This window comes from Peromyscus eremicus, chromosome 8a (genome assembly GCF_949786415.1).
Source record: "Peromyscus eremicus chromosome 8a, PerEre_H2_v1, whole genome shotgun sequence".
Classification (NCBI taxonomy): Eukaryota; Metazoa; Chordata; class Mammalia; order Rodentia; family Cricetidae; genus Peromyscus; species Peromyscus eremicus.
Genome location: NC_081423.1, coordinates 49,288,578 through 49,312,181, shown reverse-complemented (window position 1 = coordinate 49,312,181; position 23,604 = coordinate 49,288,578). Strand labels below are relative to the sequence as shown.

The following is a 23,604-nucleotide window of genomic DNA, read 5'->3' as shown; positions in this document are numbered from 1 at the left end:
GTTATTCACTTACTTGATGACATTTGAGCAAGGGCCATACCTGTCCTTTGGAAAGGACCACCTCAGTTATCGTTCTGCAGGAGCTGCCTAGAAGTGCGGCATAGTTCCCTACCCCTTTCTGGAAAGTAGCATTCCTCCCTACCTCCCATTGCCATCTTGCTTGATGTCCAACTGATGTAGATAAGCAAATGCTTCCATTCCTGAAGAGTGAGTTGCCAATCTCTTCTGAGGAATCCCTAATATTGACAATCTTGCAGGTGGACCTGGCCAGCTTGTGTCTGAAAGCTGGGGTGAAAAATCTCAGCACGGTGTTTCTCATGACTGATGCCCATGTGGCTGACGAGAGGTTCCTGGTGCTTATCAATGATCTCCTGGCATCGGGTAAGAAAGTCGTTACATTTGAAAACATCTAAAAGTCTGAGTTGTTTAAAGATGGAGAGGTGGTCCAAGGTCAGGAAAGTCAAGTTGTAGGCAACAGAAAACTCACACAGTGAAGGGCTGATTTGCCAAAGCCCTCCCCAGGGCTGTTGCAGCTTACAGCCCCACTGGCTGTCAGAGTCTATTTTCACTGTGGATCAGCACTCGTTTTGAGACTCTTTGTTGGGTAAGATCTGATCAAGGGAGGAGGAGCAGTTAAGCATCTGAAAATTTTCTAATTCAGAGAGTAGATGCTGTTTCCTCAGAATACCCATGAGAAAGAGAAGGTGGAACATATGTGGGTCTTCAGAGTGGTTAGACGCTGGGAGAAGACAGAGGGAGAGAAGATGCACCAGCCCCACAGGGTGAGATCAAGTCAACAGTCAGTTCAGCAAGGATTCAGAACTTTGATGAAGAAAAGTGGAGGCAGCAACAGACAAATTCTCTGTATAACTGTCCTCAGTCTCCAGTGACGTCCACATGAATTGCCAAGTGCCCCACAACTAAAGAAGTAGGAAGCTTAGTTCTTGCAACTTTGTTATCCTTACTTACGTAGGAATTCATGATTTACATAAGGCATTCTAAAAACCAATTACGTATTTGAAGACATGTACATAGTTACATGAAAAGATAAAGCACACCAATGAGCCAATGTAGTTGATAAATTTTGCATATGACAATAGGTTATACATTTGCATAAAGGCATATTAATATCAATAAAAGAGAATGTGCATTCAAATATACATGTAAACCACCTTTTCACCTGGGTCATGAGAACATTCAGTATACAGATGTCCCACCATAGTTCCCTGTACTTCAAAAGCCCATTCTTCCAGGACCCACCCCTGCTCCATTTCATACCTCTTAGTCTAAGGACTATGATCACAGAATATTTCTCTACCATTTCCCCCGTACCATAAGTGTTACATTTCAGGATGATGTCACTGCTTCAGAGTCACTGTCTGCTTCATGGCATATGCATACAGTGTTGCCTCCCTTGGTATATGACAGTCATTCCACAGATAGCCACTGGCTCCTGACCCAGACCATGCACTAGCAGGTTCCATCATGGCTTGTTTCTAGTGAGTAGCTCTGTCCTGGATTCCTCACTGTGCTGGCTTCTAGGATAACACTGAGCCAACACTTATTTCTTTCCCACTTGAACTAGCTTTATATCTAAGCGTTTTCCTGCCAACTTGTACACTTTTTCTCCTCCAATCACAACTGTTCCCTTCTTAAATACTGTCTTTAACATCTTATCGTAGTATTTAACCTATAATCTCACCACACTTTTTGTGATTGTATTAAAAGAGAGAGGGATCCAATTCTCCTCCCACCCCAAAGCTATCTTAAAACCTAATTTCTAAAACAACTAAGAGAGTAAAACTGAGTTTCCAAAACTCACAGCTTTGGAGATGTTGGGCATGATGCCATCTTCATCCTGTATTTCATTTGGCGACAGTCCAGCCCAGTCACCTTCTCCTAAAATAACGTCTGAGACACAGGCATTGTTCAGCTTCAGCCAACTGGAATTTCATTCCTCAATGAAGTATCTTTTAATTTCTTTCATTTAAAAGACAACTTTGTTGAAATGCAGATGAATTTCTGAAGCCTTGCCCAATAGAAATGCAGCCAGCCTGCTTGCGAGCCATCAGGTGCATGGTTTCCCCTTCTGGGTAGTTTTCCAAAGATTGTACTTTGTCCATACGTGTTAAAGTGGGGATTGTTGGATTTCATTTATTTGTTATTTGTGTTTTTTTAAATACCCTCCCTGCTGTGGGATGGTCTTTCTGTATGCTGTGTATGTATGTGAATATGTGTTGCTACTATTGGTTAGTAAAGGAGCTGGCCTATGGTAAGAAAGATTATAGCCAGACAGGAAATTCAAGAAAGAGACAGGGAGAAGAAAGGCAGAATTGAGACAGCCACTTAGAGTTGCTGGGGGAACAAGATGTAATGAAATACAGGTAAAACCGCGAGACACATAGTGATACATAGATTAATAGAAATAGGTTTTTTAAGATAAAAGAGCTAGTTAATAGTAAGCCTAAGCCATAGACCAAATAGCTTGTAATTAATATAAACCTTTGTGTGTTTATTTGAGACTGAACGGCTGCAGGAAACAGGAAAACTTCAGTCTACACCTCCCTTTTAAGGTATCAATGTCAACAGAGAGGACCAAAGCCTGTCTTTTACTTTTCACTTTCCAATAGATAATCTTTGACTGGAAAGCAACTGGATGCTGGTCCAGTCAAGGCCATAGGGGTTTCTAAGACATCTCTCAGGAATCATTCAGTTCTGTAGAGTTGTGCTATCACTATGTTACTGGAATTCACAATGGAAGGGGGAAACTGTACCTTGTAATCGAAGGTCAGAAAAACTGGGCTCTAGAAATAAGGGAGAAATCTGCCACAGTGAAAGGCTGGGTTGTGAAAGCCTTCCCCATACCTGATGCCTTAGGTGCTTGTTCCTGCCAGTAATTCAGGACATTGTAGTAGTGATCTGCAAGTCAGGATAGCTGTAAACGTGTGATAAGTATGTGCTATCAGTTCCACCCTCCCCTAAAACGTCTGACCCAAAGAGCCTCATGCCATAGGCTGTGGTGTTTCCTCCCACACTTTCAGTTCTTGGTATTATGACATCATTGCCAAAATCAAGCCATGATGACAATGCCAGAAACAAAACAAAACAACAAATTAGAAAAAAGAAGAGCCTAAATGATGACCCTCTTGTTTTCCTCTTCTGTTCTAGACCCTGTATCCATGATTCCCTCCCTGTGTCAGCCTTCCCTTTATAGTCTACATGTATATGAGATAGCCAACTGATGCTGTTTTCTCTCTACCTATTTCTAAGACTGTCCCAATTTGTCAATTTTTGCTATGACAAATTATGGCACTTTTTAACTCATGTCCTTCTTTCCTGGCAGTCCCCTGGTAAAATAGTTGAGGCAGGATCTGTCTAAACCATACTCCCTTATGAATTCCTGACTGAGTACAGTATAAAACCCAAGACCCTTTAGTGTAGGGGAATAGTCTTTCTGCATGCTGCCCCTTCTCCCGTTGCTACCTCACTGCCTGACTATGAGTTAGCAGTTCCCAATTCCCTGATGCCACATACCATGCTCTTCCCAGACATCCTGACCTCCAATGCTCCTTTTGCACCTTATCCTCTTCACCCATCTCAGAAGACTACTCTCATGTCTTCTTGGTAGTACGTTTTCACTCTTCCACTGCCAGGACTAGAAATGGCCTCGTCCACTTTGAAGCATCAGTGACTGCACACAACGTTCCCACCATATTGAAAGAAGACTGTAAATTTAAGGATACTAAAACTATACTGTCAGCTGTTCACTAATTTTATGGTGCCAAGTAAGTCCCGAGACACAAAAACATAATGATTAAATAGCTACTATCCAGTTTAGGAAAACAAGCTGACAAAACTATAGCCATTTGCAGACTTTTATTTCACTTTTCCTCCTATACTTAATGTCTCCTGGATCCTAAAAGACAATCTGGAAATTGTTTTTTAAACTGAAGTACATAATAATACTGTGTGGATAAGACCATGAGAATGGTGTGTCATTGTAGATATTGGGCATTACGATAGGGTAGTAGTATGTTTTTGGTAACTCTCCATGCCATAGATAGAGGGGAACATGGGTACTGAAATAGCCACTGCAACTCCCTGATTTTTGTTCTTCTGGGGACAAAGGAAGCAGGTTTTGGAGGTTTTTTGTTTTGTTTTGTTTTGTTTTATTTTGTTTTGTTTTTGTTTGTTTAACCATAGGATGTAGGTGGGGTCAAAGTGGACAAGTAAGTATAATACAGAATCAAGCACTTCCCTTTCATCCCAAGCTCTGACTGACTGAGCCATACTCAAGTAACAGAGTCTCTCATACTGTGGTGGTTTGGGGAAAAAAATGGCTCCTAAAGGGAATGGCACTATTATTAGGAGATGTGGCCTTGTTGGAGTGGTGTGGTCTTGTTGGAGGAAGTGTGCTACTGTGGAGGTGGGTTTTGAGGTCTCATATATGCTCAAACCATACCCATTGTCTTAGTATTACTTCCTGTTGCCTGAGAGATTAAGATGTAAGAACCTTCACCTCATTCTCCAGCACCATGTCCACCTGCACACTACCTTGCTTCCCACCATGGTGATAATGGACTAAATCTCTGAATTGTAAGCAAGCCACAATTAAGTATTTTCCTTTATAAAAGTTGCTGTAGTCATGGTGTCTCTTCACAGCAAGAGAAACCCTAAGACACACACTAACTACACAAATCCTAATCTGGCTTGCAAAATACTAAAGTGTGTAGCATGTAAACACCTGGGGGTAGAGATGAGTCCCTAGAAGGAAAGTTTTAAGATGTTTAAAGAGCCCCTGACTCCATGCACATCACAAAATTCCCTCTGACAGCTTTCATCGAAGCCTAGTGTTAATATATCACAGAGTAAGTGACAGGATTCTTGTCAGAAATAAAGGAACACATCTGAAAATGGGAACTTTGCTCACAGTTCAGATATGTGTGTCACTAGATACACATCCAGTGATTTTTTTAAGTGCGTAGGATCTTGAGAAGACCAGTCACAGCCAACAGATGAGCCTGGGTGACTTTATAAATGCCCCAGCATCTTGGGACTAAGAATGGTCCACAAGCTCAGAGCAGAAAACATTATGCACAGGGTCAGAAGTAAATACTGCAGGCTTTGCAGATCACCTAATCTCTGTCATAACTGCTCAACTCTGTCACTGAAATACAAAAATAAGCACAAACAATACATAAACATAAGAGCATGGCTGTTCCCAGTAAAAATGATTCATGGACAATGAAATTTGAACTTCATGTAGTTTTTGTGTGCTAGTAAATATTATTTTATTTCAAACATTCATGATTGTCTAAGAATGTCCACATTCTTAGCTTGTAGGACACACCAAAAAGAGACAGTAAACAAAATTTCGCCTGCAGACCATAGTTCTTGTCTTCAATATGCACCATATTTTAGAGAAACATCAAAAGTACATCAACTCTGCATCTTTCAAATGACAGAGGTGAAAAGGATGCAGACCAGTCAATTACAAATATCTGGGATTGGGGGAGGGCTATCACACACTCACACACAAGGAAGTGCAGGGAAGTGCAGACAGAGGCCACAGAACTGGAAACCCTGACCACTGTAGAATTCGTGAATGTGGCACAAGCCAACTCCATCTGAGTAATCTACAGAAACAACACAAACCCTGACCTGAACCCCAACACTCCCAACACACTAAATACCTTTTATTTTCCTAGCAGCTTTCTCTGATCTTTGTTTTTAGCAAAAGAGGCTGAAATATGTTACTTTATTTGCAAGTTCTTAATTTTGACAAATGATAGCACAAGGTATTTTATAGGCATGCTACTTATTTTTTATATATTTAATTTTATGTGTATGAGCATTGTGCCTACATGTATGGCTAGCTGTGCACGACGTGTGTTCCTGGTGCCCATGGAGACCAGAAGAAGTTACCAGATGACTTAGAACTGGAGTTAGTTGGTTATTAGCTACCATGTGGGTGCTGGGTATTAAACTCAGAACATCTCTGAAGAGCAGCCAATGCTGTTAACTGGTGAGCCATCTCTCCAGCCCTATTTTGATCTTTCAAATGACTTAGACTATTTGGCATAAGATTCCTACCCGCGCTAGCGCAGGTGCAGTTGTAGTTCAAGGATGTGCACTAGTTCATATGAGCAACAAGATCGTAGTTCCAGGCACACTAGTATTGGAGACCATTGGCTAAACTGCACACTTTGGGGACATCAAGTTCTCTTGAAAGGAGCATGGGCAGGGAGACCCCCAAGAACTTCTCCCATCTCTGGCATTTCTACAGCACCGGCATTGCCATGGTTTGGAGAAGGAGCAAAGGCTCCCAAGAGTTAAGGACCTAATGGGATCTTGTGGATGGTTCTGGGTCCAGACGCACCATGCTAGCATGATGGTTTGTTCCAGCAATGTATAAGGGCTTTCCTGACACCCGTGAGATTTCTTCATCCCTCACATCATGACAGTGCTTTTTAACTAGTTAGCTAATTCACAACTTCCTTCATTCTTTCCCCCTCTCAAACTCAGAGCCCCAAGACTGATCTATACTATTGAACCAGAGCCTTCCAATTCCTTTGGGCCTCACGGTGTCTGAGTTTCTTTGCAGTTCTTCCTGGCCTCCCTCATTTCTACTCCACCTCTCCAAGATCAGCCCTTCCATCTGAGCAGGAGCCATCCCAAGTCAGATGTTTTCTCTCTCCCATCTCTTCTTTTGATTTCTGTCTCACTTGCTTCCTGGCTCTCAAACATATCTAAACCTGCCCCCTTCTAATTTAAAATATATTTATTTCTGTGATGTGAAATCCAGACAACAATCTTAGATCCTTCTCCCAGACTAAATTATCCCAAGAATAAAATTTGCAATATTCACATTATCACCCCCAAAACAACTGTTTTCTTTACAAAATATTTTAAACATTCAAAAATCAGTAAAACAAACACACTTGGGATTGGAAGTGATGCTGAAAGATTAAGACATTTCCCTGTATGGATGAGAGTTTCTGTAAGTAGGTGTTCCACGGATGCTGGGTGACTTGATTGTCCAATTACATGCATTTCAACTTTACAAAGAAATCATGAAACTGCCTTCCATAGTGGCTTTGCTAATTTAGATCTGGCCATGGGGACTCTGTGTTATTTGCCTATATTTTTTTTCTTCCCAACTTCACCAACATTCCATTATCTGACACTAGGTTTTGTCAACAGGAACAAAGAAATCTCATCATTTTCCTTTTCCATTTTACAAGTGACTTTGAGCTATAGGCAGCTCAAATATTTATTTAACATATTAAATAAAGAGGGTAAAGGTACTTACTGCCAAACCTAGTGACCTAAATTCAATCCCTGGAGGCCACACAGTAGAAGGAGAGAGCTCACCCCTTCAAATTACCCTCCGACCTCCACATGCTAAGTCTTTACTGGATAACTCCATCCCTCCTGTATGAGGTACTTGCTACAGAGTTTACCCTTTGGCCCTTGGATGGATGTTACTTATGAGTTTGTAGATGTTCTTTCTGTAGTTTGGATACTTTACAATAACCCTCTCCTCATTGTATAGGTGGTAAATGACATTTTAAAGTCTTCACCTAACTTTCATCATACCAATTTAGTTATAATGTTATAAAAGTAAACCATATTTTTAACATCTTAGGTTTTTCATGCTCTGTTTCAGAAATTCTGTCCTATCCCCATGCCTGAATTTTAATATTTAAATTGTTCCTGTCTTGATTTTTTTATTTATGTTCTTAATCCACCTGGAATTTATTTTCACACCATGATCTAACTGTTTTGTGGTGTTGATATTGAAGTGTTCTAGCATCTATACTTATCAGTCTATCCCACTACATGCCAACAATATTAGATGTTGTTGTCTTTATTTTTTTATCTGAGTCGGCTTCTAAATAATTCACTTTTATTGTGTTAATTTACCCCAGGATCATTTTCACATTGCTTTAACAATCTTAGCTTTACTGAGAGACTTTGCATTGTGGTTTTTGTCTTGTGTTTTTGTTTCTGCGTCAGGTGTGATACTCATCACATTACACTCCATCTGTACATGTCTCTCTCTTTCTAGGAATGATTTCATCTCTTTCCTTCAATAACACTTTGTTTCAGAACTAAGACCTTGCACATTTTATGTATTCATTACTTAGCTGCCTATAGTTTTGTTGCTATTCTAAATGATAACTTTTAAATTAACTTTTTTCTCTTGCTGGGAAACAAAAATGCAATTTACTTTTCCTATGTTGCCTTTGTATCCAGTAAGGCTGGCATTGAACACTCTTGTGAGTTCTAATTATTAGTGTGAACATTGTCGTAGATTTTCTCTGTTTAAAATTGGATTTCAAATGATAATAGTTGTATTGCTTTAATTATCTCTATGCATGCATCTGGTTTTTTTTTAATGTTTTGTGCAGTCTGAAATAACCTGCATGATGAAACAACAGCTATGCATGTCTTATTCTTGATTTAAAGGCAAATATTTAGTGTTTTGTTGTTAGCATGTTTGGGATTGATATTTATCGTTGGATTAAGACAAATCTTATTTATTTCTGTTTGCTAGCTCTGCCTCTACTCTAATAGTTTTGTTGTTTTAACCCTTTAAAAAATACTTTACTACATTTCTTTCTTTATTGTGAGCCATGAGGCATATGTGTGCCACAGTGCATGTGGAGGTCAGAGGGAGGTCACTTGAAAGAGTGAGTGCTCTCCTTCCTTGTGTGTGGTAGAATATTATTTTAAGGTGTGTTACTTTTGTTTATGTTGCATTTGTTTAACTCTGTGAAGCTGTGATACTGGGTCTGTGTAAAACACCTGATGGTCTAATAAAGAATTGGCCAGTAGCAAAGCAGGAGAAAGGATAGGTGGGGCTGGCAGGAAGAGAGGATATATAGGAGAAATCTGGGAAGAGGAGGGAGAAGAAGAGATGGAAGAGAGGAGGAGAAGACAGAGAAGGGGAGGACATCAGGGGCCAGCCACCCAGCTACATGCACAGCAAGCCATGGAGTAAGAATAAGAAAAAGTAGACAGGGTAATTTAAGATAAGAAAAGCTAAGCCAAGCTAAGGCCAAGCATTCAAAATTAAGAGTAAGCCTCCATGTGTGGATTTATTTGGGAGCTGGATGGCGGCCCCCAAAAGAGCAAAAGCATAGAATACCAACACCACCACTTGTGAGTTCCAGGAATCAAACTCTGATCATCAGGTCTGGCAGAAAGAACCTTCACCTGCTGAGCCATCTCACTAGACCCTGCTTTTCATCTTGAATTTCTTAATGTAGCAAACTATTTTCCTCATTTTCTAACATGTACACATCTGGGCATTTCCAGGAAGAACCCTCGTTATCTATACTGATTTTATGTGTTTGTTGGGTTTTTAAATTTTGTTCATTTGTGGGATTGAGCATACACCTTTAGTCTCATACTGCCTCATTAAAACGGTTTATCTCACTTTAAGATCTTGCCAATGTGATTAAAAATCAACAATTAGACACACTTTCAATATACATCTGTTACTATGAGTGAATGTAGAGTCTTTTCTTATTTGCAAACCCAATGTATATAAACAAAAACATCACTGGTTTTGATCAACATTTTTGTTATTACAAGGCTAGGCACCTATCCATGTGTCTACAAGAAATTTTTATTTTCTTTACTATGGAATCCCCATTCCCATCCTTCACCTATCTTTCTGTTGATTTTTTTTTTACTTTTTTTGTCTTTGTCTTTATTTTTTATTAAGAAAATTTTTCATTTATTTTACACACCAAAGATCCCCCTCTTCCCTCCTCCCACCCTCAGCCTCCCCCCCCCATTCAACCTACCTCTCACTCTCCCCCACGAGAAGGCAAGGCCTCTCATGGAGAGGTGCATCTAGTAGAGGCAAGTGTTGATTATTAATCTTTTATTTGTGAAGAATGTCTTTATATAGTAAGTGAATAATCCGAGTTAGTGTCTATCCTCTGCAGATCCAAAATCATGCTAGTATTTTGACATTTTTTAAGATATCAATATCTCCATTGGAGAGCATCAATTTCATTTTTCTTTTAAAGTAGTTTAAGTTCAATTCAAAAAATTCTTTCTGGCTCAAAGCTCATAAGAATTTTTTCTCACCCCTTTTCTGGTATTTTTTTAATCAGTTTTTAATGAACAGTTGATCCATTTAAAATTCACCCTAGGATACAAATTAAGATAGAAGCCAACCCTGATTTTGTGCGAGTTAGTTCTATAAGTACAGTCTGCAAAATTCTTAGATAATTCCCCCCACACCTTGACTTAAGGCACTGTTTACACACTAATTTACAGCAGTCCATCCTTGCTTCCTTTGTCCTGTAGGAAGTGACAAACCTTGGTCTCCTTAACTATATGCACATAGCTGTATGTTGCCTTTGGCCACTTTTTACCATAAATCTTATAGATAAGTATGGTTTATATTTCCTTCTAAACAGTCAACTCCTTGAAGGTACAGTTTCCATAAAGGTCAATAAGACGTTAATTGGTGCATAAATGCCTTGAACACAAGAAGAAATTACCAGTGGGGTGTTACCACAAGGTAACAAAAGATACTCTATACCCTTCCTCTTATTAATGTCCTTGCTTCCTGTCTTGTTATGATATGGTACCTGTCTGGTTTCACCAGTATGTGAGGTTGAACATGATGGAAAACCAAGAGACCTGTACCTTAATGCCAAGTAACTCCCTTTGTTTGATTACATCAATTATCACAGTGTCAAAGCCACCCATCTGTGCCCCACTTATCCCCAGGTGAGATCCCAGATCTCTACTCTGATGATGAGGTGGAGAACATTATAAGCAATGTAAGGAATGAGGTCAAAAGCCAAGGTCTCATCGACAGCAGAGAGAACTGCTGGAAGTTCTTCATAGACAGAGTCCGGCGACAACTTAAGGTACAGAAAAACTGACTGCTGGCATGGGCATGGCCAGAGGTGGCTATAGGAGATGATAAATTGGACATCATCCCTCTGAAGTGTCTCAGGAGGAGGTGGTGAAGATGCAATGCTCTTCTTTGGCTGAGCAACACTTCCAGGATATCATTTTCCGCTCTGAATAGGCCCCTCTCACACACAGAGCAGCCCTGGCATTATTGATTTCTTAGCTAGAAGGATGGGCTCACCTGGGAAGATTCTATCCCTGTTCAGCATGCTTTACAATTTTCTTGAAGAGCAACAATCTGAACCCGTGTCTACTTCTCCGTGGACTTCTCTGATACCTTCTTGGTTCTCCTTCCCCTTCTGATGTCTCAGGTGACTCTCTGTTTCTCCCCTGTGGGGAACAAGCTGAGAATTCGAAGCAGGAAGTTCCCAGCCATTGTGAACTGTACCGCTATCAACTGGTTCCATGAGTGGCCTCAGCAGGCCCTGGAGTCTGTGAGCCTCTGCTTCTTGCAGAACACCAAGAACATTGAGGTAAGAGGAGAAAGGACTCCCCTTAGCATCCACCTCAACTCAGACATCCAGAGGTCAAGGTTAAAGTTGGGGGTTGGGTAGAATGATCGAGCATAACTTTCCATGAAGGTGAAGGGTTGGATAGTCATCTTCAATCTCGTTATTTCTGATTTTAGCCTGCAGTGAAGCAGTCAATTAGCAAGTTCATGGCCTTTGTACACACAAGTGTCAACAAGACATCCCGGTCTTACCTGACCAACGAGCAGCGTTACAACTACACGACCCCCAAGTCCTTTCTGGAGTTCATCAGACTCTACCAGAGCTTGCTGGACAGAAATGGAAAAGAACTCCAGTCCAAGGTGGAGCGGCTGGAGAATGGGCTGCTGAAGCTGCACAGCACCTCAGGCCAGGTAAGCAGTGTCCCTCTGCTCCACCTAGTAAGGAGCAGCCCCAAACCACGGTGCTGAAAGTAAAAGTCTGGAAACCTTCTGTGGTCATCTCAAGCCCCCACAGTATCAGAAAGAAGAGCAAAAGTCAAGAACAAGTTACCCCAGCAGAAGTGCGCATCTTTAGCTTCCGGTCTTGTCTGCTCCCACTCGGGGAGGCTGGAATCCTCTGAGGGACTTCCTCTCCTTTCCTTGTTGCCATCTTTTCCTTTTCCTCCATTTTCCTTTCCTCTTCATTCACTGCTCTTCTGTTATAGTCTGAGTTGCTATAACAAAATACCTGAGGTGGAATACTTTATAAAGAACAGGAAAGTATTTTTTTTTTAATTCACAATTCTGGAGATTCAAAAGCGCAGCACCTACATATGCAAATTGCTACTGAAGGCCATATGGTGGTGGTGGTAACCACACAGATATGTGCAGTGTATACAGAAGAGGGCATTAAGAGATTCCAGGCTTGCTTTTTATAACAACCCATTGTCGTGTTAACAAATCCTGTCCCGTGAGATAAGACCAGCATTAATCCATTTGTAAGGACAGAGGTCTTATGACCTGGTTGCCTTCTACACTGAGGACCACACTTCCAGCACATGAACATCTGGGGAACACACCACACCCAAACCATACATCTTTCATACTCAGAACCAAAGTGAACGAATGATGGAGAGAAGTGGTTCAGGGATGTGATCATTTTCGTGTGTGTGTGTGTGTGTGTGTGTGTGTGTGTATGTGTGTGTGTGTACACTGCATTATCTGACAAAGAACCCTTAGAGCCTCATATTTCAATGAATCTTGTCTGATTTCATGCATTTCTTATACTATTTATAAGTAGCTGGTCAAGATAAGAAGGCCCCTTTCATCCAATCCTTTCTGTATTTTCTATTTACTCATTTCTTCCAACCTTCTGTTCTGCCCTTAAGGACTGGAAGAACTTCAACACCTACTTTGCCTCCACCCATTCTTGTCAATACAACCTTTCCCTCAAGGGACCATTTCTAGCCTCTGTTTATCAGCAAATGAACTAGCTGCTAACTGAGGTGGTGGCATTTCAGGAATTTACACAATTAAGGTGTCATGATGCTTATCCTAATGAACATCACATGTTCCTGTAGATGCATGGGCCTCTTGATGAACATCCAGTGTTACCGAAGATATCTGACCCTTTCTTTCTAAATTTTGCCTTTGGAATTATGCTTTTGAATATTTTTCTCTGGACTTCTCTCTCTCCTGTCTATTTTGGTTCATTGATTCAGAATACAATGTATCTAAAGGACTTAAGTTCACTCAGGGGGTGAAGTGAGCCGTTGCAATCTGATAGGAAAATCCCTCTTCTACTGTGTGGTTTAATCATCTGGCCTGGCCTCTCCTATAGGAGCAATGAATGGCTAGCTGCACCAGTTCCTGTGCCTGAATCTATTATGTTCTCACTGTGGTTTTCATCCTGCTGGTCCTTTTCTCTGAATTGTAGGAGAGGTTTTAGAGTTAATCTCAACAATAATATTTTCATAGTATGTAATATTGTTTCTGCTTCATATGCTTGCAAGGTGAATTTTAATTATGCCATTGCGTTTTAATGTCCTAACGGTCCTTCCTCATCTCATCCTTATCAGTACACTCAATTGCTTTTTACTTTGTCTGGTTTTCTGCAAATGGGTTCATGGAAGAACTTGAACTGGATGGGTTTCAAACAGAAATCAGACCCTGTCTTTCTGCTCCAGACCTTATGGTCCCATTCTCTGCTTCCCAGTGGCTCCAAAGATCTCCTCTAGCCCTGCCCTCCAACTCTCAGACTTCATCTCCTACTAACCCATCCCTGCACCATCCCTCTCCAGCCAGGCTGTCTCTGTACCCTCTTCTCAGATACACTGGGGCTTGACATCACTGTTCCCTCTACCTGGACATCTCTCTAGAATCCCCATGGACAATGCTCTGCTCGTTGTCACCTTCCCAATAAGTCCTGCTCTGATGACTACAGTATCTATTGCCAATCCTCTCCACTCTTGTTCCCCCTTATTCCAGCCTGCTACTTCTCTACAGTGTGCTCCCTTACCTAGCATAGTTTATAAGTTACTTTTTAGTTATATCATCAATTTGGTCTGTTGCCATCAGTTGGCTACAAGCTCTGTAAGGACAGGAATTGTAATTTCTTTGTATACTGTATCCCAAGAACCTAAAGGACTGGACAGGATGGCATAGCTGTTGCATGGATAAATTAATGAATGAACAGTGTTCAGGGCAGGGTCCCTGGCTATGTTCTGGGCCCTGTATGCTGTTCCACTCTATGCTTTCCCCCCTCCAGCTAGTTCCTGTCTGTGAGTCTTCGCCAATGCCTGCACTTTGTCAACTGATCCTAAGTGGTTTTGCTATCCCTCCCAAAGCACTTCTAAGCTGACAGAGTTATGCATGCCCTTATCTGTGGTCCCTTCCTTGAATTACATTTCTTCCCCTGCATACATCATTATCAGTCCTTGGGAGAAAAGAGCAAGACTCATTTATCTTTCATCTCAAAGACCAGTACATGGTAGGTGTTCTATGAAATATGTGATCAAATGGACATGTGCGTATATGGTGGGTGAATAGACAAGCAGTTCCCACAGCATCTCTAGGCTTGCAATAGGGGTGCAGGCTGACTTTGGGCAATGCTGCATGAGTGGGGAGCATTCTATAAATACTTATCAGTGGCTGCATAGATTATTCTTCTAGTAAAAGTGGCATCTCCATTCCTAACTCTGGTGTAAGCACTTTATCTGTCATTATTTTAGTTGATTTTTTTTTGGTAGGGAATGGTTAAATTATACCATCACAATCATGGCATAAGGCTAATATTTAAATTACATTGTTAACAGAATTCTACCACCTGAGTATGTCAGTTTTCCGTGATCTTAATCAGTGTGAGTCCACTAAAAGAATGTTACAGCTCTGGCTCAGACAAGATGCAGATTTGTTTATTAATACTTGTTATATGAGAAGCACTCATGATTATAGTAAAAATGAAAACTGTGTGATAGGAACTGGAGAGGTGGCTCAGTAGTTGTGTGTGTTGCTCTTGCAGAGGACTCAAGTTCGGTTCCTAGCACCTGCATCACTCACAACTGTCTATAACTCCAGCTCCAGGGACTCCAACGCCCTCTTCTGGCCTCCACAGGCATCTGCACTTCACTCATGAGTACACATACCCAGACATGGATACACACGTGTGTGTGTGTGTGTGTGTGTGTGTGTGTGTGTGCGTGTGTGTGTGTGTTGGATTGAAAGAAAATGACCCTCCCCATAGAGGCACTATTAAGAGGTGTGGCCTTGTTGAAGTAGGTGCAGCCTTGTTGGAGAAAATGTGTCACTGTGAAGGCAGGCTTTGAGGTTGCACATGCTTAAGTTATCCCCAGTTTGGCCCTCAGTCTCCTTCTGCTACCTGACCATCCATATAGAACTCTCAGCTCCTTCTCCAGCACCATATCTGCCTGTACACCACCATGTCCTGCCACGATGATAATGGACTAAACCTCTGAAATATAAGCCAGCCCCAATTAAATGTTTTCCTTTATAAGAGTTGCCATGGTCATGGTGTCTCTTCACAGCAATAGAAACACTAACTAAGATAGTATGCAATTAAAACTAAATAAATCTTTTAGAAAGTTGTACAATGATCCAACATTTATCAACTTCAGATGTGTGATTTTGTACTGAGATCTGGTCAGACGTGTAGCTTTATTATTGTGCAATTGAACTTAACTTCCTTCTGATCCATCTTTTTCAGTTAAGACTCAAGTGCTCTTAATTTCAAATTTTAACATTATTTATCCCCTCTGGGTGCTAGAGCTTGGGTATTCAGGGGCTGCCACCCAAGAGCTTGTATGTTGAGAGCTCAGTCTCTGTTCTGCTTGTGTTAAGGAACATTTATGAGGTGGGACATAATATGAGGTGATTATATCATGGGGTGCCAACTGTGGGAGGATTAATAATTTCTGGGGATTTAGTTCTTAAAAGGGCGGGTTGCTTGTTTTTGTTTGTTTGTTTGGTTGGTTGGTTGGTTGGTTGGTTGGTTGATTGGTTGGTTGGTTGGTTGGTTAGGAGTTTTGGTTGTGATTCTCATATTTTGAGACAGATTCTCACTTTGTGTTTTAGCCTAGGCTGGTCTCAAAGTCATGGTGATTCCCCTGCCTCGGTATCCCAGATGATAAAAGCTGCTATATGTATTTCTCCTCTTCTATACCCAACCAGTTCACTTTCTCCTTCTCTCCCACATTGTGATGCATTGAGGAGATCCCCACCAGAATGTTGGTGCCACGATATTTGAACCCTCTACCCACCAGAATCATAAGCCAAGTCATAAACCTCCTTACTCTGTAACTTTTCCAGTTTCAAGTGTTTTCTTACAGCAACAGAGCAAATGTTAAAGCTTAGTAATTGGGGCTAGAGAGATTTCTCAGCAGTTAAAGTACACACTGCTCTTCCAGATAACCTGAATTCAGTTCTTGGCACTCACACCAGGCAGCTCACAACCACCTGTAACTCTAGATCTAGGGGATTTGATGCCCTCTGCTGACCTCAGCAGGCACCCACACACGGTGTACACTCCTACAAACACAAACACACACACACACACACACACACACACACACACACACACACACACAAATAAAAATCTTTCTTTAAGCCTAGCATTTGGAAGACAGTCACTTTCAGAGTTCAAACTCTACCTCATGGATATTTTCCTCAGATGGGTCTTTACCCCCCTTTTTTACCCTGGTGGTATGCAGCTCCAGGAGACAGCTAAAAACCCTAATGGTGTGGTCTTTCAAGTCTCCATGGCTCTCGTGAAGGTCTTTAGGTGGCATCTTCTTCTGGTTTTGCATCAGCTTCAACTGAAGTCTTGGTGGAAACTGTATTCTCCCTCTTGGTATGGGCAGAAAACCAAGCCTGATTAAGAAGGGGCCTGTTGGACTCAAGAAATATGCACTGAAGACTTGGTTCCCTGCATACTCTATTTAATCCACAAACAACACCTGGGAAGGACTTTTTAAATTATTTTGCATTTTTATTATTTTATATTTTTGAAAGTACAATGTAATGTGATTTGTGTATATTAGATTCAGTTTACATTGAGGGTTGTCAAGTAGTGTCAGGAATCAAAGATACCTAAAAATGGTGGGTTTAGAGACATCCATCCTTTTGTTTACAAAGTGAAACATCTAACTCAAATTCATTCATCAAGAATTCAATAATGGGAGGGAGGGAAGGGAGAGAAAAGGGAAGGGAACAGAGGGAAAGAAAGGAAATACATGAAGTTCCTAATCACATGATGGACATATTCAGCTACTTACCACCTGTCGATACCAAGTACTCAAACTAGGACTAGGGTAGGTGTAGAGTTCAGTGCTAGAACATTTACCTAGCTAGCACAAGAGCCTGAGTTTGATGTCTACCACCACAGAAAAAGAGAAAACTTGGTGGGGGTGTCAACTGCTTGTCATGATTCATCCTTGTAATTCCAGGTGGTCATGATGCATGCCTGTAATTCCTGGTTGTCTTGGTTCATGCCTTAATCCCAGGCTGTCATGGTGAATGCCGTAATTCCTGGCTGTCATGGTTCTGCCTGTAATAATTCCAGATTGTCATTATTCCTATTATCTCAAACTGTCATGGTGCCTATCCCAGATGGTCATGGTACATGCCTGTAATCCCAACACTCAGGAAGTTGTGGTTGAAAGATCCTGAATTTGAGACTGGCCTGGACTATACAGAGAGACCCTGTCTCAAAACACCAGCAACGATAATGTTGCTAAGCCAAACTGAGGTGTGCTAGAGTTATCATGTACACCCAGGAACTTGAAGATGTAATTTGCTAAAAGGGATGTAAGATATCTTAGCAGTTTTCTATAATTATGTGTTAAAATAACATGTTGCCTATGTTGGTTAAATGCAGTGTAGTGTTGTAATTTTTTAAATTACATGATACAGCTATCATGGCTCTTTTGATAACTAACCAACCAAAATTTCAGTTGGTTTAAGAAAAAACAAAACAAAATTTTAAATATGACTTGATTCATGCGATTTTAATATCATGTAGAGTTTGATTTGGCTCAGGCTGGCACTAGCTTCTCACACTAGGCCCTTATACATCGTGGCTTCCTCCATTCCTTGGCTGTCTTCTCTGTCACTTATGCTCAAACAGGTGACCTTTTATCCCATGGTAACCTCAGGCTTATATAATGTCTGCCTGGCAACCAACCCCAGTGTCTTTTCCCAGGATGTTCAGCCACATTCCCAGGTGAAGAACCATTAGCTCTGAGGAGCCACTCTGCCCAGAGTCAGTCTCTGTGATCTGGATCCTCATTGGTCAACTCAGGGTCAAATGGCAACTGGAATGGCGTCATCCTAATTATAAGGACTTGGTGAGGGGTGTTCTCCAATGCAAACACACAGCTCTGCTCCCTAAATAGAGATCAGATGTAGCTAAAGTTTTCCTGACTGGCCCACAGTCAGGACAAATCTCTCTCACTTGTCAGTCCCACAGCCACTCAGACCCAACCGAGTAAACACAGAGATTTATATTGGTTACAAACTGTATGGCCGTAGCAGGCTTCTTGTTATCTACTTCTATCATGAATTAACCCATTTCTATTAATCTATACCTTGCTACATGGCTCGTGGCTTACCGGCATCTTCACATGCTGTTTGTCATAGTGGCGGCTGGCAGTGTCTCTCTGACTCAGCCTTCCACTTCCCAGCTTTATTTTCCTCCTTGTCCCGCCTATACTTCCTGCCTAGCCAATGGCAAATCAGTGTTTTATTGACCAATCAGCAACACATTTGCCATACAGAACATTCCCACAGCACTTCCCCTATTTTTTTTTCAAAAAGGAAGGTTTTAACCTTAACAAAGTAAAATTACATATAATTTGGGAATTTGGGCGTAGCTTCTCTTACTACTTCCTGCTGGAGGGGGGCACTGTATCTTATGGGGACACAAAGAAAATTTTAGGATTATGGAATAGTCCATGAGGGTGTATCGTCTGAGCCAGTTGCCTTCAAACCATTCTGGATGTTGGATCATCTGGGCCATGGTGTCATCGGAGATCTTCAGGGGGTCTTGGCTGGTTGACCCTGATGTATCTTAATCTGGAACAAATCCATAGCCTCTGGCTTTCTGTGGGAACAAAAGCAGAGTCTCCTTTCCAAAGCAACATATCCTTATATCCAAATTTTGAAGTCAAGTTACCTTTAAAATATACATTTTGGCATAACTCAACAGCTTTTACAATCAAATGTTTTTCTGCAGTTAAAAATCCCAAAGACAACACAATCCAGATTCTCTGTGTAATATTCATCTTCACATGGCTTATTTTTTATATTAATTTTACTGTCTCTTTAAAGACTTTATTTTTTAAAACTATGTATTTGTTTATATAACTGTATATATCACCTTTTTTGTCTCTTTCAAGCCTACGTATATTTTACACACATTGTAAACTATTACATCTGAATCTGTCTTATTGTGAGTCAATTGCTTTAAACTGCAGCAGCTGTGGCTGCTGGCTCCACCCACCTCAGCTTCCCAACATGGCTACATTTACTGCCAGCTCTGGGAGCTATCGTGGGTCTCTATGCTTTTATCCAAGCAGCGTGTAGCCTAGAAACCTCTTTTTTTGTTTTGTACTAGCAAAGTCTAAATCCACCATGCAGCTTAATGTGCCACTTGCAGAGGCCTCATTCCCGCCATACTGCAGGTCGAGCATGCACGCTAGGAACCCGTCAGTAGCTCAAACCAGCAGCTGCCGCTCATTTGAGAGAGACAATTAGGAACTGTTTTTAGCTCCGTTTTAGAATCTTTTTTCTCAGTTTTTAAGTGGAAACTCTTGCCACCACGTTGGACGCCATTTGTAGCTAAAGTTTTCCTGCCTGGCCCACAGTCAGGACAAATCTCTCTCACCTGTCAGTCCCACAGCCACTCAGACCCAACCGAGTAAACACAGAGATTTATATTGGTTACAAACTGTATGGCTGTAGTAGGCTTCTTGTTATCTACTTCTTCTATCATGAATTAACCTGTTTCTATTAATCTATACCTTGCCACATGGCTCGTGGCTTACAGGCATCTTCACATGCTGTTTGTCATAGTGGCGGCTGGCAGTGTCTCTCTGACTCAGCCTTCCACTTCCCAGCTTTATTCTCCTCCTTGTCCCACCTATACTTCCTGCCTAGCCAACGGCCAATCAGTGTTTTATTGACCAATCAGCAACACATTTGCCATACAGAACATCCCACAGCAATCAGATGTTTGTGTTAGAAAACTAAACACACTGGTAGAAAGGAGACACATCTGTATCTGAGAGGGAAGATACTTGAAAGTCTGTGGTAGTTTGAATGAGATGGTCCCATATTCTCAGGAATTTGAGTATTTAGTCCCCAGTGGTGACTATTTGGGCAGGCTTAGAAGGTGTGGCTTTGCTGAAGGAAGTATATCACTGGGGGTGCAGGCTTTAAGGTTTCAAAGCATCCCCTATCTGCAGTTCGCTCTCTCTGCTTCTTGTTTATGGTTCAAGATGTAAGCCCTCAGCTCTGTTTCTAGCTCCAGTCACTATGGCTGCCTGCTGCCATGCTTCCCTCCCATGATGGCGATGAACCCTTCTCCCTCTGGAACCATGAGCCCCAAATAACAGTCCCTTCCTTCTATTAAGTTGCCTTGGTCATGGAGTTCTATTGCAGCAACAGAAAAGTGACTAATACAAAGTCCAAATTCTCACAAGAAGAGTTGGCTGATTGTAGAGAATGGATGAGGTAGAAAGATGCCCTTCTCCAGGAGGTGATTGGGTCACAGCCCTCCCCAAGTACCTTAAGCTACAGGAAGCCAGTGTTACCCACCCCAACCATGAAAGACGCACGCACTTTTGTCCAGGAAATATGCCTCTTCTCAGCTCCTGTAGTTCTCAGCATCATCGGGTTCTGGGGCTCTGGAGAGGAGGCCAAGAGAAGTTAAGCCTCTCTCTTAGGCACTATGTGCTTGGTCCTTAAACACCCAAGGTCTGCCACAGCCCTGATGCCTTCACCCTCTCATAGGGTGTTTCCCTGAGAATGGAGCCCCAGAATGGTGGGAAGAGTCTTTTCTAGGTTCCTAAGATCTTTTTCATATTCCTGTTTTGGTGGCATTAAGTAAGGAGCCATGCAAAGTGTGGCTTGGATGCTTTCACAAGAGAACAAGAAAGCTCTAAACCAGTCTCTTCTAGCTTGTTTTTTCTGTTGAAGAATCCTAAAATGAACCTGAGCTCCCTGTTGTCGGTAGTTAGTAAGGAGTGGCCTCCTTCTGACTGGCAGGAGCCTGCTGTCACTCCACATCACAGCTTAAGAGCTATTAAACTCCTATTCATCCTGAAGAGGATTATTTACCTTGGGCTTGAGGTCACAGCCATATCTGCAATCAGCAAAACAAAACAACCACAAAGAAAAAAGAAGAAGAAGAAAAAGAAAAAAAAAACTTCAATTTTCTCAAATCTCTCAAGATTTAAAAAGAAACAAAAAGTTACTGGTGTGTTTGCTGACTGGGTGATTATGCAGCTCAATCATTTTGATTTACAATTGCATCTTTGTCCTTGTAGAAGTAACTCTGCAGCTGAACAACGGGAGATGGAAGCAGATTAACCTTCCAACTCGTGAATATAAGACACGTTCCAAGGAGCAGCCTCTATTTGAGGTTAAAACAGGCTCCGGCTTCCATGAATACACAAAATTAAAGAACATTCTTTTTTTGCCCCCTTTCCTTTTCTTTCTTTTGATCTGCCATGAAAGGGGAATTATCAGAGGCGTCTAAGCCTCAGTTTTATTTTTCGACTTATGCATTTTTGCATCATAAAGCACTCGAATCTGTTTGACGTGTTCCAGGAGCTCTGGAGTAATCTGTGGTTGTTGCATGCAATAGACCGCAAGAAAATGAGAGGCAAGAGGTCAGCCTGCAATGTAAGGTTTATGAGCCATACTGCAAACACAAATGGTTTCTTAGCGTTTCAGAATAAATAGGTCTGTCTTCCCTTTGCACTTGAAAAGGCCAGTATGCTAGATCAGCCAGTCTCAAAACCCAGGCTGGCATCGGAATCCACAGAGGCCGCCAGGCCTCACCTCCAAAGTTTGTGTCTCAGTAGGGGCTGGAGTAGGACCTGGGTCTTTGCATAGTCAACTTGTTCCTGGGTGATGCTGATGATGGTAATGATGGTGGTGGTGATGCTGATGCTGGCCCAGTGAGCACAGTCTCAAACCATCACTCTGCTGATCTGAAGAGACACAGAGAGTGGATTGCCCTCTCTAATCCACTCATGGGGCTTCATTATGACTCCATATGACATTTGACATCAGAGGCTGTGTGGGAAATCCAGCTGGCTAGGGTCATTGGTGCTCTGGCTGTCTAATCTTTGTATGGTCATCCATTTGTGGTTAAGGGTTGTGGAAATTAGTAAAGACTAAACAAGTGGAGGCTATCCAAAGCCTCCAAATCAGAGCCTATTAACAGCAAAGAAATCTGGCATCACAGCTGTGCTTGTCTTTAGCAAAGACCCAAAGGGAGGGGAAGGGAGCTTTGTAGTACAGAAAGAGAAGGCCCTGGCTGGAGGGTGTTCACCTGGGGAAGCAGAGGTAGGCTTCCCTAGAAAGCAGCCTTCAATGGGATGGGTTAGGGCTTTCTTTGGACCTACATTGAGAGTGACAAAAAATAATGTTAATTGTCTATTATTAATCAGGTTCTGGCCATTGAGGACAACTGCTATACTGCTGTAGGAGTTAGTATTTATCTTTCTGGATTGTGGCTACAAGATGTCAATCAGACTGCCTACAGCTCTGACTGGCTGGCTTCCTGCGGTAGTCATTAGGCAGTGTCACGTGGGCTCCCTTTAAATTTGTTCTAGGCGTGGAGGGAGAGTGCATAGTTTGTTACCTCTCTCTTTTCTCATTTCTCTTGAAAGTAAGGGGCAGGCCCCCGAGACAGTTTTTGGAGGTCATGGGTCAGGCTTGACCTTGTTTGTGTACAGGGCCCGGACACTGTCCGTTCACACACTCGGACTCTCAGGCTGCAGAGTGGACATTCCCTTTTGTGAATCTTCAGCACATCTGGCAACACATCATTTTAATGACATAACTACTGATCCTTGCTAAGGAGCTAGCACAGGGAAGTAGGATATTAGGCACATAAAGGAGTTTATTAATAACAATAAATTTTTAGATTTACATGGGAAAGAATTGAGTTTCTTCACGGCCTCTTCCCATGCATCATTACACTTCTCTCCTTTCCCCTCCCCCACGGCCATTGTACCAGTTACTCTCTGTCACCTTCACACGCATTGGAGACACCTGGGAAGAGGGAAACTCAACTGAGGAATTGTAGACACATCTGTGCGGCATTTTGATTGCTAATTGACGGGGGGGAGGGCCCAGCCCACTGTGGGTGGGGCCAACCCTAGGCCGGCAGTCCTGAGTTGTATAAGAAAAGTAGTTGAACATGAGCCATGAAGAGGAAGCCGGTGGGCAATGTGCTTTGTGGTCTCTGTCTCAGTTCCTGCCTTGAGCTCCTGCCCTGGCTTCCTCCTAAGAACAGTAACCCGCAAGATGAACCCTTTCCTCCTCCAGTTGCTTTTAGTCAATATTTTATCCCAGAAACAGAGAAATAAACTAGGATACCGTCCCTCCCTCCCTCCCTCCCTCCCTCCCTCTAGCTACTTTACTTCCTTCTCCTAGTTTCTGCTCCTGTACTTACTTCATTACCCTTCATTTCCACCTCC

The 23,604-nt window shown here is 41.9% G+C and overlaps 1 protein-coding gene across 1 annotated transcript in view; it reads left to right on the top strand.

Annotated features, from left to right (window-relative positions):
• Positions 1-23,604, top strand: part of Dnah9 (dynein axonemal heavy chain 9) — a 346,197-nt gene that overhangs the window by 191,924 nt on the left and 130,669 nt on the right. The window contains exons 45-48 of the mRNA XM_059270927.1: positions 258-381; positions 10,759-10,901; positions 11,259-11,420; positions 11,576-11,809. Coding sequence (XP_059126910.1) covers positions 258-381; positions 10,759-10,901; positions 11,259-11,420; positions 11,576-11,809 — 663 coding nt within the window. The remainder of the gene's footprint in view (positions 1-257; positions 382-10,758; positions 10,902-11,258; positions 11,421-11,575; positions 11,810-23,604) is intronic.